Source organism: Cnephaeus nilssonii (assembly GCF_951640355.1).
Source record: "Cnephaeus nilssonii genome assembly, chromosome: 3".
Classification (NCBI taxonomy): domain Eukaryota; kingdom Metazoa; phylum Chordata; class Mammalia; order Chiroptera; family Vespertilionidae; genus Cnephaeus; species Cnephaeus nilssonii.
In genome coordinates this window covers 79539489-79557095 of record NC_137074.1, presented here as the reverse complement: position 1 = coordinate 79557095, position 17607 = coordinate 79539489, and the positions used below count along the sequence as shown (strand labels likewise).

At 36.9% G+C, this 17607-nt stretch overlaps 1 protein-coding gene across 31 annotated transcripts in view; it reads left to right on the top strand.

The window, feature by feature from the left end:
* Positions 1-17607, top strand: part of ABI3BP (ABI family member 3 binding protein) — a 245497-nt gene that overhangs the window by 96815 nt on the left and 131075 nt on the right. For all 31 annotated transcript variants that reach the window (XM_079766383.1, XM_079766388.1, XM_079766365.1 and 28 more), the window contains exons 5-9: positions 935-1116; positions 1662-1717; positions 11097-11145; positions 12416-12487; positions 13342-13434. In XM_079766383.1, the coding sequence (XP_079622509.1) occupies positions 935-1116; positions 1662-1717; positions 11097-11145; positions 12416-12487; positions 13342-13434 (452 nt within the window). The remainder of the gene's footprint in view (positions 1-934; positions 1117-1661; positions 1718-11096; positions 11146-12415; positions 12488-13341; positions 13435-17607) is intronic.

Genomic DNA, 17607 nt, shown 5'->3' with positions numbered 1-17607 from the left:
TCCTCCAACAATCATGGGAAGTCTGTGACGGTAAATACACAATTAAACAAAAGATAAAAAGCCTTAAATAATGCTAAAAGGAATTGTGATTCCTTTTACTCTTCTATTTTGCATCATTTACCTGTCTTTTACCATCTCCTTTTGCCAAGCATCACAGTAGAAAGATAGTCCAATGCAATACAAAAGGTATTGACCTTTTGCCTGGTTCTCTCACTGGTTATCAGACGTTAGACACTTCTCAGCCTCTCCTTTTCTTCCATAGTAATTCTTGCTCTGCTCATTTCAGAGTTTATTGTATGGATAAACCAAAATAAATAAATAAATGTCTTAAGCCTTCTGCACATGTACAATGTAGACATTTATTGTATTTTCCTTCAGTTCGCTCTGGTTTTATAGGATTCGTGAGTTTTGGTAAGTAAAACCTTCTGTAGTGACCACTAAAAAACTATAATGATAGACCTAATTGTTTAAGCAAGGTAACTCCAATAAATTCAATAAAAAGAAAGAGAAATAAGCCAATATATTTTGGTGATTGAATCATTGGCCAATCAGAGCAATTATATTCTAATTTTAGAATGACCCTATGAACACCTAAGTAACCATTCTAGTCATTCCAGAAATATTTATGAAGTATCTGTGGTGTGCTAGGTTGTGCAGGACTGTTTATTATCACAGGCCTATATTTTGCTTTAAAATCAAGGAAACTTCTTTAAATAAGTAGTTTTGTGTACTGTCTCTTTTAGAATTTAGAACTTGCCTATATTACACAATTATCAAGTAAACCAATGTGACAAGGGTAGGAAGCTGACTGAAGCAGAGGCTAATATTAAATATAGCCTTTGGAGTAGATAAGAGGCTGTGATGTTTTGTTAAGAAATAAAACATTCTGAATCTCCCTGTGATTTCAAAGCATCTTATTTTGGGTTTTCAACAGAGTTTATACAATTCGCTATAGAGAAAAGGATAAGGAAAAGAAATGGATTTTTCAACTCTGTCCAGCCACTGAAACAATTGTAGAAAATCTGAAGCCCAACACGGTTTATGAATTCGGCGTGAAAGACAATATAGAAGGTGGAATATGGAGTAAGATTTTCAATCACAAGACTATTATTGGAAGTAAGTACCTGAATTAGCTTTCTGCAATATTTTTATTTTCCCCCTAATGTTCAAATTTCTAATTATGTATTAACTGTATGAGACCAGTTAATTCCCATCTTCTGGTATGTGAGAAAACACAAAAATAAACAGAACTTGTTGAGTATTGTTATTTCAGAATCTATCTTTTATGAGTGTGTTTTTTAAATGATACTAATATTTGATGCTGCCATTGATAGCAGTTCATTGATTGTTATAGTATTTTAAATCAATCCCTGATCAATGAACACCAATTTAGCTGAAAAACTAACAATATGTGCACATATTCAGATGGAAAGCTACCAGAAGTGAATGTAAGAAGACTTTAGGGGGCTCTGGACTTTCTTCCTGTTATCCCTTCATTCAAAAACTTCATTGGAATCAGTGTTTTAAATTATAGTAAATAAAATAATATGCTCGAGTTGAAGAGAGCAGAAGTTATAGTTGTTTTCATAGTGATTAGTAAGAATTGACATAGAAACTATAAAAATGAAAATAATGTTATTTTTTCCTTGTTTTTTTTTCAGGTATAAACAAAGTAAATGGGAAAATTCAAAGTACCTATGACCAAGCAAACACAGTGGTATGTACCAGGTTATTTTTAAGAATGTTTTTTTTTAATTGTGTTTGCGTTGTATTTTTATTGAAATAAGGAAATAGTCCTATTATTGGATACTGAGACTGAATCAACTGATTAGCTATGTATGGGGTGTTAGGTAAAAGTACTTAACATTTTAGGAATTCATTTCTTTTTCAGAAAACAGAGTTGGATGTATAAGACAAGATCATACTAAATTATTTAAATATCTAAAAGTCTGATATTCAATATAGTTACTCCAGTACTTCAGTATTCTAGGTATTTTGAGATTATGTTTATTATCTTCTGTCTTGTGGATTGTTTTTTACTATAACATATTCCAAGAGCAAATTGGCACATGCTCTACTTACATTGCTACTGTTCAAATCTTCATCTATTTTCTATTACTTCCTACACATACATAAGAGTTAACTCTTCAAAATGATAAAGCAATTGCTTTGTTGTTGTTTTAATGTGCCTAGCCTATATTTAGTGCAGGGAATGTTTGTGTATTTTATGTATCAGCCAATTCCCACCATCTAGACACCTTTTTCTCTCTCACTTCAGAAACTCAGTCCCTTGTTCTCCATTTTCCCTTCACCTTTCAAAATCTGTTCTCAGGAACCATTCTAACAGTTATGTATTACCTGTTGCAAATGTAAGCCATTGTTATAACCATCACACAGAAGTTTGCATTTCAAATCACATGCCAATTACAAAGTGAAGTACGTTGTGTCACTGAGCAGGTAGAGGAAGCACTTTGGTGAGAAGAGGGGAATTTGGTCCTAGCTTTGGTTACTAGGTATTGAAGTATTCAGCCAGGGAAATATCCCATATTCAGGTGAACATGCGAAGACTATTCATGGTTGCATGTGTGCATGTGATGTATATGGATAGATATATCTTTGTGTCTAATTAAATTAGTCCACAGAATACTCCATTGATTAGATAGTCCCATGGGGGAAAAAGGTAGTACATACCCCATTGGAAGAAAAAAAAATACTGAATTCTTTTCAGTGACAAATGGGTTTGGATAAAATAGAACTGAGAAATAATCTTGCTGAGGTGACTGTTTCTGTGGTTTGAATTGGCGGAAAAGTGTGCATATTGGAGAATTATCTAATCATGATTATCAGATTATTATGATTGCCCAGAAAAGTATTTTGATGTATTTTAAATAATAATATTAAAAAAGGAGATTGCAGGTACATTCCCAAGCCATAAATCTTGTTTTATTTTTCTTTCCTATCTTTTTCCTCCTCCCCTCCCTCTCTCCCTTCCACTTTCTCTTCCACTCTCCCTCATCCCTTCCTCCCTTCCTTGTTTTCCTTCTCTTTCTTGTTCTTTCTGTCTTCCTCTTTCTTTTTTTCCTTCCCTCTTTCTTAAGTTTTAATTTTTTCTTAATTATTTAATTCATATTTAAAGATTTAGAATATATAAAATTCAAAAAGAAATATTAACAAAATTTTCTATTACACTGCCAAATGACTAGTAATAGAACTATTTGTGGTCTACTGTTAAAACTTCAGAATATTTTTTTATTTCTAAGAATATTTTTATTATAAAATTAAAATCATGCTATATAATTTTAAAGCTCACTCTTTACTTAGCTGCCATATGACATAGCATATTCATGTTATTAAATTCTATTCATATACGTAATTTTAATTGCTGTATATTACATGATCTAAATATGCTTTCACCTACTCAATCAGTTTCCATTTTGTAGACATTTAAGTTATTTCTAATGGTATTTTAATTGTAAGTGATGTTGCAGTGAACATTTATGATCATAAGTCTTTATTCACATTTCTGATTATTTCCTTACAATAGATTCTTAGAATGGGAGTTAACAGTTTAGGTATTTAACAGTTTTTTAACTTCTTAATATGTCTAGTCAAATTTCTTTCCAGAAAGGATAAACCAATTTTTCATCTTGCCAGCAATGTATAAGAGTTACCTTACTATAGCATCCTGATTATTAGCATTCTGTATCTCCATCACTAAATTTCTAGCTAATGTAATAGTGTAAAATGCTTTTTTAATTTCTATGTCTCTGCTGATAAAACAGTACTTTCTTCACTTGTTTATTAGCCATTTGCATTTTTCATTTAATGATGTTTATCTTGGCTCTTGTTTATTGGGCGTCTCATGGTATTTGTTGACTAGTTTAAAGACATAGGTTAAATATATATTGTAATATCATCTAGAAAAATTATTCTCAAATGTGTTATCAACTCTATGAGAATTTTTGAAATAGTCAAGACTTTAAATTTGCTTAATCAAATTATTTATCTTTTCCATTGTCACATCTTTAATTGCATTATATTTTAGAAAGCCCTTTCCTATCCAGAGAGAGAGAAATCTTTTCTCCCCCTTTTTAGTTTTATAAGTGGTTTGATTTGGTAATAATTAAATTCTAAACTATGTGTTTGATTTTTCTCTGTTTTGTATAGTAAGGTTCTATATTGATTAAGTTATATATTTTTCCCAAATAATTGATCAATTGGCCTAGTACCAAGCATCCATAAAGTCCCTTTGGCTTTGTCTCTCTTAAGTCCAATCCCGGGGATTCTCTTCTAGAACAATTCTGTCTTGTTATGATGGTTTCCTAGGAAGCATTTCTTATCTCCCGGCCTCTTGGATGTCATGCTTTGTCTTACATGTGACTCAATGATATCATCTCATCATATTCCAATCATTTGTATTTCTTTTGGCAGAATATTCCATTTAGGTTGAGTTACTCAGCAAGATTGGGAAAGATGATTGAGGTTTTTTTTTTAACTCCCAAGGAACTTAATTTCTTTTTCACATCACAATAGCCATGGCAAGAAGAGCTAGGAAGAAACTTCCTGCATCTGTGACACAGAGCCAGATACCTTATCACTTCAAGCTGTGAGGTGGAGTTACCAGCAGGCAGCTTGATGAAATGGGGTTTGAAATTCTTGGTTATTTCCACATGAAAACCTAAATTAATTGAAAAGATATTTTAAGGCTTCTCTGTGATGTTTTCTTCTTTGTTACGTTCTGGAGGGCAGAAGAAAATGTTTCGCAAATTGCCATCTGTGCTCTTGGGTAACTCAGGAACACAGGAAAGTTGGAGAGAAACCACTTGGGAGAGCCATAACCATCTATTATGGCCACTTAGAATTGATTCTAAAAATTGATTTGATACTTTAGAGGAATATTTAATCCAAATAAAGTCCATGTCATTCCAAATACTAACCCATCTCTTCCCTGAGACTGATCTTAGAAGGCAATATTTCAAGAGATACTGAATTGATTCCAGATGTTTTACTTTTAGAGTTTTAAGCAAAAGATCCATTAAAAATTGTTTTTATTCATATATGCATGCTTACACCTAAAACCTATATCCAGCAAAAACTTCTTAACATCTTCTAAAAAGAGGTATTTGAAATGGGAACAATAATCTGAACTTTAGGCTACCAATTTTAAAAGATAAATACTATTTAGGATAAAAAAAAAATTGGCTGTTGATAGATATTTTTTCAGGTCCAACGCATACATATTACAGTGTTCTATTGCTTCTCCAAAGTAGTGAATGATCCTGGTATTAATGTGTGTGGCGTGGGGAAATGATTTAATGCAGTTTTAATCACTACAATAAAAGAGTTAAGTACAAAATATTTTAATGTTGAACTCAGCCCCCATCTTAAGCATATGGTTATTATAGATTGTAATCCATGTCTGTAAGCACGTGTCCTGCTGGCGTGCTCGGTACACTTGTGCCAGGGACAAGAGCAGGAATCTCTCCTGTTCGGTCAGTGACTTTGTTCTACCAGTTGTAAAATACTTTCAATGTGACCCCTGCTTATACCTCTAGAAAAATCAGTGAAAAGGTATATGCATAAACAAAAGCATTATTCTTTCAATATAAATTGTATTACTTGAGATTCATGTAGTTAAATGAAAAAACATGTTTTTATGATAATTGTGCTGTTTTGTCCATGTTGAGAATATAAAACACTGTTTTTATGAAGGTTAAATGTTTGCGATTAAATGTTTACTATTAGGTTTTATTATATTTAAAATTTTTAAACAATGGCGAAAAGACATAACTTTAATATAGTATCTCTACCATTTAAAAATCTTAGTTATCTAACTAGTTCACTGAACAATCAATTTTTTATGTAGCATTTATTAACCGAGACTTTAAAATAGAAGCTTAATTAATCCAAATCTCCTTAGAGTCATTGTTGCCCTAATATATGACATCTATTTTCACCCTTAAATTTTTCCCATGAGAGATCCACCCATCCTTTTTAAAAGCCACATCTATTATTGGTAAAAAGAGACGTGGTGCTAATCTTTAAAGTGTAAAGTTACAGACAAGTAAAGTGAATAGGAAGAAATACCTTATGGTCCCCACCCATACCTTGAAATTGTGTACAGTAAATACATCAGGTGTCCTTCCATTCTTAGTAATTGTTGTCCTAAGCAGAAACTTGAAAAAATTATATTTAGGCCAATGATATCACCAAAGGTATATGTCTGATTCCTCCCTAGCTTATCAGAAATACGAAGACTTTCATAAGTAGAATGTGAGATTCACATTTCACCAGATGTTAGATTGAATCAGTAGGTTTGGTAACTTTCATTAGAATATCCCCAAAAATGAATTAAAACCAGAATGTAACATGCCCAAATTCTTCTGATGTAGTTTGGCTTGTGAGCCATTTGACATTTAATTTTAAGCAACCCTTAGCCATTGTCCAAATGGACAGCTCCTCCTTATCTCAGAACCTGAACATCAAGTTAAATAAATCTGCAATGAATATTCTGATACCACAATAATACCAAATTGACAAACCTCTCAAGAATAACCTGCAAAGAATAGCATCCTGGTACCATCACTAGTTGTATTAAAGCTAATTTTCAAAATAGCACCAGGGGGAAGTTAGTACAATGCAGGGTGGATTGGAAGTCCCTCGTTCTGTATGGCGGCTGCTGCTGTGGTTATTTCTGGACGAGCATAGGCTTTCCCTAATCAGGATGAAAAAGCTGAATTGGTCATCGGGTCATTGCCTTTTACCTCTTCAGTATCAATCTCTCCCTTGAGTCTCTCCAACTGGGTACTCAGCCACAATGTTCCCAGAAAGATGGTAAAAGTGAATTCCCTTAACCAGTCACCCTGCTCAAGATATATTGCAACCTGGGTTCTCAAGGGACAGAATATCTGGAAACTCAGTAAAAAACAAAACACAATAATGCATCTCTTATAGAGCAGGAAGAAAATATGCTTTCTTCCTGGTATATAGCAAATGTTTGAAAAATACTTGCTGAATGGCAGGGTGAGAGCTAAGGAAGGAAGTGGCGATGGAGGTTTGCAGCTGGAATGGGGGTCAGAAAAGCAGCGGAGAAAAGAATCAGCAAGGAAATGACCTAAGAAAGAAAACTGGTACCATGATGGTGTCCACAGACATCATGTTCTGCTGAGGCCACACCAGCTAAACTGTGCGCAGCCTGTGGGACTCTCACCGCCTCGCTCCCCACCCCCACAGCCCCCACCTGCTGCACTGAGATTTTTATACAGATTGAGAGCTCTTCATAACAGCAAGTCTGAAATGGCAGAGACAGGTTACTGGTACCTTCTAAACAAGCAAGCAAGCAAACAAACAAACAAAAACACTATTCCTGAAACAATTCAATTAAAATTGGGGTGCAATTGGTTAAACACCGTTAACTTGGAAATTATCACAATACTTCATTTTCCAATGAGTCCGGGTAACAGACATTTCCCTACACTTTTATAAGAAAACACAGGGAAAGGATTCACAGTATGGATTTCTTCTTGGGGATTTTAGAGCCTTCAAGATAGACACACAGGGACTCTCCTGATGCCCTTTAAAAACCTGCTTACAGAAAAGCAGCTACCTGCTCAATAGTCCAATCCTGGTGCATCTTTGGATTGCAGAAGAGGCGAGAGAGTAATTATAGGTCTAAAAAGAATAAAAATAATTGGATTCTGCAGCTAAATGATTTCCTTGTTTTTTGGCAGCACATATTGTACATACAGTCTTTCTATTCTCTTAGTAGAACATGGGTCTAACTCAAGTAAGAACTCCAAGAGAAACTTTGTTCCATCCATGTGAAGAGTGAAATATTTTCTATTTGTCCTTGTAAAAAAATTGTTTAAAAAAATCATCTCAGCAAAAGAAATGAAATCGGAATAATGCAACTCAAAGGCTCAACCCAGCGACATGCCGGCCTTTCTGCTATAATATGATGTCTCCCTGAAAAACTTCACACTCAGCAAAACGGGCATTACATTCAGTAAAACAAAGCATTCAAAATTCTTTGGAGCTGTGCTCTAGCAAAAACCATTATTCATGCCCGCGAGGATGGTGTGGCTCCTCCAGCAAGCGCTCCCATGTGACCGGAGGTCCCTGCCGCAGGCATTTGGAATTCTGAGAACGGAGAGGCCATGGGCTGTCAGCCCTTTCACGGGAGCAGGCAGGTGGGAGTCAGGTGGACACGTGAGGCAGTGCCATGGGGCGGACTGTCCCTCTCTGCGGAAGGCTCCTGTGTACGAGTGCTCATACTTAATTTTCTTACGAAAAAGGTGAAAGATATCCTACTGCCAGTGCAACATCAAAGCTGAGATTATATTTTTCTTTCCTCCTGAAGGTTATGCTTCTATTACTACTTTCCTCCTCCCCTTGCCTGGGAAAAATCATATACAAATTATATTTACAATATTTTCTCTTTACCGATAGTATATGAGCTATGCACTGCAGGAGCATATGTAGGAACTGAACAGACTGTTGATTAAATTAAGTTTTTCTAATTATAAATGTACTTCATTCATGTAAGAAATTTGGAAAATAGAGAAAGGTATATGAAATAAAATTACTATCAGCTTATAAAAATAACTACTGTTGGGAAGTCAGAATTCTTGATGTTGAATCTATTCCTCTTTACTATCTACCACACAACCTCCTTACTTTATTGTCTTATAAGTTTCTTAAGTAATAAAATTTCTCTTTTAACAGAAAAAAAAAAAAACAACTACTGTTAAAAAAAACTATGATCTATTTCCTTCTGGCCTTTTGTCTATACATATTTGTTATAAAATCAGGTTATGTTGTGGTTACAAATTTGTATCCTTTGTATTTATAGCATGCATATTTTTCTACTTTATTAAGTAGATGTCAAAAACTTGAACCATACTTTATTTAATAAAACCTCTGTTTTTGGATAATGAGATTGTTTCACATTGGGGAATAAACACCCTTACACATAAAATATTATTTGTATCTTCAATTAGTTCCTTAGGCTAGATTGCTGGGCGTCTTAATCCATTAGGGCTACTATAACAAAAATACCGTAGACTGGGTGGCTGAAATAGGAAACATTTGTTTCTCACACTTCTGGAGCTTGGGAAACCCAAGGTCCAGGCGCCGGTAGGTTTGGGGTTTGGTGGAGCTCACTTCCTGGTTCACAACCAGCCATCTTCTTGCTGTCCTCACATGGTGGAAGGGTGGAGGGAGCTCTCTGGGGTCTTTTTTATAAGGGCACTAATTCCATTTATGAGGGTTCCACCCTTATGACCTAATCACTTCTCAAATGCCCCACCTTCTAATGCCATCACTTTGGGGAGTAAGTTTTAACATATGAATTAGGAGGGGCACAGCATTCAGTCTAGAGCTCTGAGTCAATAGGTAGATTATTTTTAAAACTAGAGGCCTGGTGCACAACATTTGTGCACTTGGGGGGGGGGGGGGGGCGGGCGTGTCCCTCAGCCCGGCCTGCACCCCCTCGCAGTCTGGGACCCCTTAAGGGATGTCTGACAGCTTAGGTCCATTCCCCGCCTAAATCAGACATCCCCTGAAGGGTCCTTAGCACTGCTCCGGAGGCGGGAGAGGCTCCTGCCACCGCCACTGTGTTCGCCAGCCATGAGCCTAGCTTCTGGATGAGCAGCACTCCCCCTGTAGGAGCACACTGACCACCAGGGAGCAGCTCCTGCATTGACCGCCTGTCCCCTGGTGGTCAATGTGCATCATAGCTTCCGGTTGTTTGGCTGTTCAGTTGATTTGCATATTAGCCTTTTATTATATAGGATAATTTTATAATAGTCAATTTTGTTCATTTATTTATTTTTAAACATAAGGACCTTAATACAAGAAGAAAAATAGCCAACGGTAAGCTTGGTATAATGGCACTTCTTTATTATGGAAAGGTCATTTATTAAAATGGTAACATGTTAGTCTCTTTTGCTCACAATTATGTTGTAAGTATTTCATTCAGCACATCCTGATTTATCAACAGGTCTAGTAGGTAGAATATCTGTATTATGTATGCACTTTAAAGTAAGCATCAAGATATTGATGTCTCCCTGGCTGATGTGTCTCAGTTGGTGGGAGCTTCGTCCCATGCACCAAAAGTGGTGGGTTTGATTCCTGTTCAGGGCACATACCAGAGTGAGGGTTTGATCCCTAGTCAGGGTGCATGCGGGAGGCAACCAGTCGATGTTTCACATTGTTGTTTCTTTCTCTTTCTGAAATCAATTTTTTTTTAAAAGAAATTGATGTCATGCTTACCTCTGTAACTCAACCTAATTCTTCTCTATATCATTTGTTGCCTTTCTCTTATTTTATTCCCATGTCTCTTCCTTGGCTGTCTTATCCTTGGCTTCACAGTTATGTCTGATGATGACTGCCCTTTAAAGTTCACACTATACCCATCCCTAGTTCAAGTAGTTCTATGATTTTAAAACTTCCAGTGGGACATCTGAGGCAATTTGGGAGAGATAAAAGTGCACAGTCTCCTGAGAACTAATTCCTTCTAATTCCGAGGTCCCTTGTGCATAAATATGTACAGAATGGTTAAGAGTGCAGGCTTTGGAAGTAGAAATGTCTAGATTTGATTCCAAGCTCAACCTTCTTGGGCAAGGAAATGTGTGGTGTCAGGAGCTCATGGTGGTTGAGTGTGTGTGTGTAGTAGCAGTGGCAGCAATTGGGCACACTCAAACAATCGATGTTGTTTGGTTTAGAAAGATAATATGTAGCTTAACATCTATTTGAGAGAGAATGTAAAGACAGAGTTTGATGGGTTACACCTGAAATCAAGTGAAAATTAACTAGTATTCAACCCAGAAGATTTAGTTTCTTTCCATTGCAGTTTCTAAGTAAACTAATGGGAGTTCTGAAGAAATTGCTTCTGTCAAATCTTTGGACATTTATGGGGAGAGTTGTAAAATAAAGTAGAGGCAGATATACAGTATATGTACTAAAGATCTTTCCAGCAACTGTTAAACCAGTGTCATGGGAGACTTCATTGAAGACAAGAAAGGGCTACTTCCAGTTCTTCTTATTATTTTTTTGATTAGCACTAACTCAGAAACTGACTCTTCCTCTTTTTTCAGCCAGCATATGTCCCAAGGAAGCTGATCCCAATAACAATCATCAAGCAAGGTAATTTTATGAGTCTGCTCTGGATATGTATTTATAACTATTTTAATATACTTTTTTTAATTCAGATAATTCAAAATCACACATATTTTTTCAACTTCTCTGATAATTTTTCAGAAAATGTTTGAAGTAATCAGTATGGCCTCGTAAATTAGAAGTTAATAGGTAATTTTGGCTCTTGTACCAATAGGCCTAGTCCTGGCAAGTCACGTTGTTTGGACAACTAGAGACAAAGCAATCATAAGTATTCAATTCTAAAAAGCCCATTAAATATGTGTGGCTTAGTTTAGTGTTCAGCTAGCATACATGAAGAAAATCATTAAGAGGATATGAATTAATGAAATGAAAACTTTAGGGAAAGGTAAGACATCCAGGCTTCAAGAATTATAATGTCTTATTTTATTTCATTATCCAGTTGTTTTTGTTTTGACTCTCAGTTTTTCAAATTATTATTCTTAACACTTTTTTAAAATCTTTATTGTTGAAAGTATTACATAGGTCCTCCTTTTTCCCTCATTAACCTCTTATATTCTGTCTCGGCCCTCCACCCCAGGCCCTAACCACCCCATTGTCTGTCTCCACGGGTTATGCATATATGCATACAAGTTCATTGGTTGATCTCTTCTGATCCACCCTCCCTTGCCTTCTCTCTGAAATTCAACAGTCTGTTCATGCTTCTATGTCTCTGGGCCTATTTTTATTCATCAGTGTTTTTGGTTCATTAGATTCTACATATGAGTGAGATCATGTGATAATCTTTCTCTGACTGGCTTATTTCACTTAGCATAATTCTCTCCAGGTCCACTTTATTATGTCCAGAAAGTTTCTTGGGAGAAGAGATTGAGGACTTAAAATTATTCTTCATTTTAAGAAAATAATGTCACAAGTATACTCTCAAAGTAGGGTCAATTAGTATTGGAATTATCCAATGATTCTTTGCTTTGAGAATATATACTAGTATTTTCTAATTTTTAAATTTATTAGGTCGTTGCCTCATTTTGTGCATTATTTAGGAAATTTTCAGCTCCTTAGAATAGAACACTTTATGATAAAGTAATAATAGCCTTTCAGTACTTATAGGCATTGGTGTTAAGGTAAGATGTGTCTTCTAGTCCTTTTGTTGGCTGTGTTGTCGACCTAATGAGTTCCTTTTTATTAATTGAAAAGTTAGATCAGTGCTTCTTCAGTGCAGATGACTTCACATTATTAGCTTCTTACTGCTTTCTGACTATTTCCCCCCAACACACAGTATTTTCTTTTTGTATTTCAACAGTGATTCAGAATGTTACCCACAGAGCTTCAATTAAATCCCCAGATAGGACTCCCATTGGAGGAACAATACTGGGTGAGTCAGTCTTGAACTCTATACCAAGATTAAGAAAATCAGGCTATTTTTTTAAAATATATAATAGAGCTTTTATGGAATTTTGCACTGTGAGAAGATCTGTTAAATTGATGTTGATTCATTTCCTTTCAATATTTAGGATCCTGGCTGTGTTTATTCCAGGCTAGGAGCCAAGAGATGGCTCATTAACCTCTTATAGCCCACTTCTGTCTCGGTCCCCCCACCCCAGGCCCTCACCACCCCATTGTCTATGTCCACGGTTTATGCATATATGCATACAAGTTCTATCCCAATGTGTAAGAGAAACAACTCTAGCTCATGCCTAGTGGGAATGATGGAACCCATCCTACCTATCCCACAGGGTTGTTGCAGTTATGAAGGAGTCTTTGTCATATTGAACTTCTTTTTTATTATTTTTTATTTCCCCCCCTTATTGATTAAGGTATTACAAATGTGTGCTTATCCTTCCATTGCCCCCCACCTCCCCCAATCTTGCCCTCACCCCCTGTTGTCTGCGTCCATTGGTTATGCTTATATGCATGCATACAAGTCCTTTGGTTGTTTATTATTAATAGTGGTGTCCTTTGTTCACCACACATCTTAAGCATCCATTTTACAATTTTTAAGTCCATGGATTAAAAGCCAGAGGATTTTGGTAGTTCAGTTCCGAATAAGAAAAAGACTCTGTTTAAAAGGTACTGTCATATTTTTTTCCAACATTTTAAAGTTGGGGTTAAAATTGACTAAGCAAAATAAGTGCTAAACTCAATTTTTACTAATATCTGCCACTCTGAGCTTTATTTTATGTCATGATGCATTTTCTTTCTCTCATCTTTACTTCTGTTTCCTTGCAGTCCACCTTGTTATTCCTGGTCTTAATGAAACCACCGTAAAACTTCCTACATCCATAATGTTTGAGATTTCAGATGCAATCAAGACACAATTAGGTAAGCAGCAAAGTTCTATGATTGAACTTTTCAGTGACCAAATACTAGAACTGATATTCTTAGAATATCCAAGGAATCTAGAAAATGGGCTATTTGGGATCTCAAAGTAAAAGTAAGGGACAGGCATATGTACTGTTGATAGGAATGTAAAGTGGTATAGCTGCTATGGGAACAATATGACCACTCTTCAAAAAAATAAATTACCATAGGATCCAGCAATTCCATTTCTGGGTATATAACCAAAAGAATTGAAAAGTTCTCAAAGAAGTATTTTGTACACCCATGTTTGCAGTAGCATTATTCACAGTAGCTAAAACATGGAAGCAATTTAATGTGCCCAACAGATGAATGAATAAGCAAAATGTGGTTCATACATAAAATGGAATATTTTCATTAAAAGAAAAGGAAATTCTGACAGTTGCTACAATATTGATAAACTTTGAGCAAAGTAAACCAGTTACAAAAAGACCAATACTCTATGAAGGATGATTGCTAGGGACTGGAGGGAGGAGAGGAATGAGGAGTTAGTGTTTAATGGTACAGAGTTTGTTTTATAAGAGGGTAAGTGTTCTGGAGGTAGATGGGGGTGATGGTTGTGCAACATTATGAAAATACAAGAGGCCAAGTACACAAAATTCGTGCACTTAAGGGGGTCCCTCAGCCCAGCTGCACCCTCTCACAGTTCGGGACCCCTTGGGGGATGTCCTCCTGCAGGCTTAGGCCCAATCCCCCCGGGTGTGTGATGTTTGATTAAGTCTGAGTATTAAACTAATTTCTGATACAAACCGGCAGTCAGACATCCCTCTCACACTCCAGGGCTCTTGCAGTCTGGACCCCTCGCTCCTTACTGCCCGCCTACAGCGGAGGTGGGAGAGGCTCCCGCCACTGCCACTGCCCTCGCCAGCCATGAGCCCGGCTTCTGGCTGAGTAGCGCTCCCCCTGTGGGAGCACACTGACCACCAGGGGGCAGCTCCTGTGTTGAGTGTCTGCCCCCTGGTGGTCAGTGCATGTCATAGCGACCGGTCATTCCTTCCAATTGTTCTGCCATTTGGTCGATTTGCATATTAGGGTTTTATTACATAGGATTTAATACTACTGAGCTTTACATTTAAAAATGGTTAGGATAATAAACTTTATGTTATGTAGAATATTTTACCATTATTAAGAAATTGGGGGGAAAGTAAGAGGCAGAGAAGTTGGAGTTTTGAAGGTATTAAATCACATTCTATAGGGAAGTAGTTATATTTATACTAGAGGCCCAGTGCATGAGATTCGTGCAACCGGGGGGGGGGGGAGGGGGGAGGGCAGCCTGCACCCTCCCCAATCCGGGACCTCTAAACCAGCAGTCAGACATCCCTCTCACAATCCTGGACCACTGGCTCCTAATCGCTCACCTGCCTGCCTACCTGGTCACCCCTAACTTCCCCCCCTGCTGGCCTGATCACCCCTCACTGCCTCTGCATGCCAACCTGATCACCCCTAACTGCCCCCCCCCAGCTGGCCTGGTCGCTCCTAACTGCCCCATGCTGCCAGCCAGGTCGCCCCCAACTGCCCCCTCCTGCCGACCTGGCTGTCCCTCAGGGCCCCCCACCGTCCTGGTCGCCCCACGCAGCCTGCTGTTCAGTCATTTGGTCGTCCCTCACTAACCCCCCTGCTGGCCTGGTCATAGGCAGTCATCATGTGATGGCATGATGGTCAATTTGCATATTATGTCTTTATTATATAGGATAAAATATTAAATAAATATACATTTATAAAAAAGAGTGAACATTTGTCAAATTATCCAAAATACACACATTTATATAATTTTCAAATAGAGTAATTCTTATAAATTATACTTAGTACACTATCAAGGGACCACTAGATACTTTCTATAAGAACTGATATAAAGGTCAGGACTGTTAGCATTATAATTTACTTGAGATTCGTACTGCTTCTTACTTCTAGAAAGAACCTGCTATGATTTCAATGTTTAAAAAAATATAAAAAATAAATAGAATAACAAAAACATAAAACATAACAACTTGGAAAACAACAACAACAGCAAAACCTTTTAAAGGGAGCCCAGGGAACAATTGTGGTAGTCACTGGGCTTAGTTACTGCATTTGAGTATCAAATTAGTTTGATACTCAGACTTAATCAAGCATCACACACCCTGAAGAGCTTGTGAACACAGACTGCTGCTCGCCTCCCCCACTTTCCCTGCCCCAGAGTTACTGATTCAGTAGGTCTGAGCTGGGGCCTAGGGATTTGCATTTCTTACCAGTAGGTGATACTGATGCTGCCGGTCTGGAGAATGTCTTGGGCTGTTGATAAATATGAAAGGAGATGGTGTAATGTGATAGAAATTGAACAAGATTTAAAAATGCAGAATATTTTCCCTAAAGTAGGCACTAGCTAAGAACTTCAGCACTTACATAATCAACTTTTCACATTGTATGGATGCAAAAACAGAGGCCCAAGCCCCTGTTTGGTAGCACTCAATCAACAAATACTTATTAAGCATTACTCTGTGCCAGATAGCATGTTACTGGGGCCCATCATGGTGAGCTACACAGCCCGTACCGGGACCTCAGACTTATTTTTCCCTTGTTGGAGACCTAACCTATTTGTTTTTCTGATGGTAGGCAACCAGACTGTAACTGTTTTAAAAATTAGGAACTCCTAAATTCTCCTTAGCTGTTAATTTTGAGAACTTCCTGAAAGAAGGAGGAACAAAGCTTAAGTGGGTAAAGAACACTTAACAGGTAGTCTATTAGACTTACAGTTTTAGAACACTTTTCAAAGCTTATGCATCACCATTTCCTTAAGATGTTAAAATTTGCCAGTAAATCTTTGTGATTTTGTTCAACCCTTACATTTTTGCTGTAAATATTCATCGCTGTCAGAATGGGTTACCTTCAAGGGCATAGACACGTGACCCTAGGCTTCATATCCTTAATTCGTACATCAGGCTTGATCGTCTCACTTTTAACTGCAAAACCCTGAGACCACCTGCACATCATCTGTATGCTGTGCTCAAAACCAGGAAGCTCCCAAATTAAATGCCCCCAGGGAACCTGTGTTTGGAATCAGAGCTCAGGACTTTTGCACTCACCCGCTTTCTGTCTGGAGCCTACACATTGCCTTAGTCCTCACCTGGAAACTTGTTTGGAAAGAGAAAAAAAGGAGCCAGCCAATCTCTTATTGATTTGGTCCCTAATCTGTCTCTCAAAACTACAAAACCCAGGATGTGAAGGAGACTGAAAATGGGCAGTTTTCTTCCCAGATCACTGCTGTCAGTTTAGAATTAGATGTTTCATTCCCTAGTCCTTAGTCTTGAGTGATATTTCCTTTTGGTTTTTTGCAAAGTTCCACATGCTACCTTAATATCAATTCAGGTGTTTTGTTTACTTTAGAGATTCGGGGATTTTGTTTTGTTTTTATTTTGTTTTTCTGATATAATTCACTAAACCTTCAGGATTGTAATTTTAATAGGGAAGAAATGGTATGCGAATAGTTAAATATCTCTTTTAACTTGTATTTCTGGGGAAACACCTGTCAAATTTAACACTGGCAATTTTTATGCATTGAAGAGATTGATAGTATGTTTGAAAATGTGTAATAAATCCATCCACTGTAACATCTTAACAGACTGTATTTTAAAAATTACATTTTAAGTTTACTATAATATTTTAATGCAGACATAAGCAATTCTTCATACTACTGAGGAAGAAATAAACTTTCCTGGGGTTATGTATCACCACAATTCAGAAAAGTCCAATTTTTTGATGGGGTAAATCCTAAAAATAATATCCTCATTCCAGCAGTGTCCATCATGGGACATTGAGAAATTATTAGCTTTTGTTCTAAGAACACATGGTGTGAATAATGAGAGATATAAACAAGAAAATTAGTATTACACCCACATCACCCAGGGATATATGTAGGGTTTGCCAAAGTCAAGACTTAGCTTGCCAAAAATTATCGGAAACAACAGTGTTGAAAAAAAAGGTACAGAAGAATCAGAGAGGGAAAAGAAATTTCCTGGGTTTTAGGTCATTCTGATGGGATTTTGCTCCACTGGTGCCAAGACTGCACTTGTACATAGATGATGTGGAGCAATGTTTGGGTTTGATAGGAAACATAAAATCCCCCCATTTAAATATTTCTCCATCTACCAATTTCTCTGA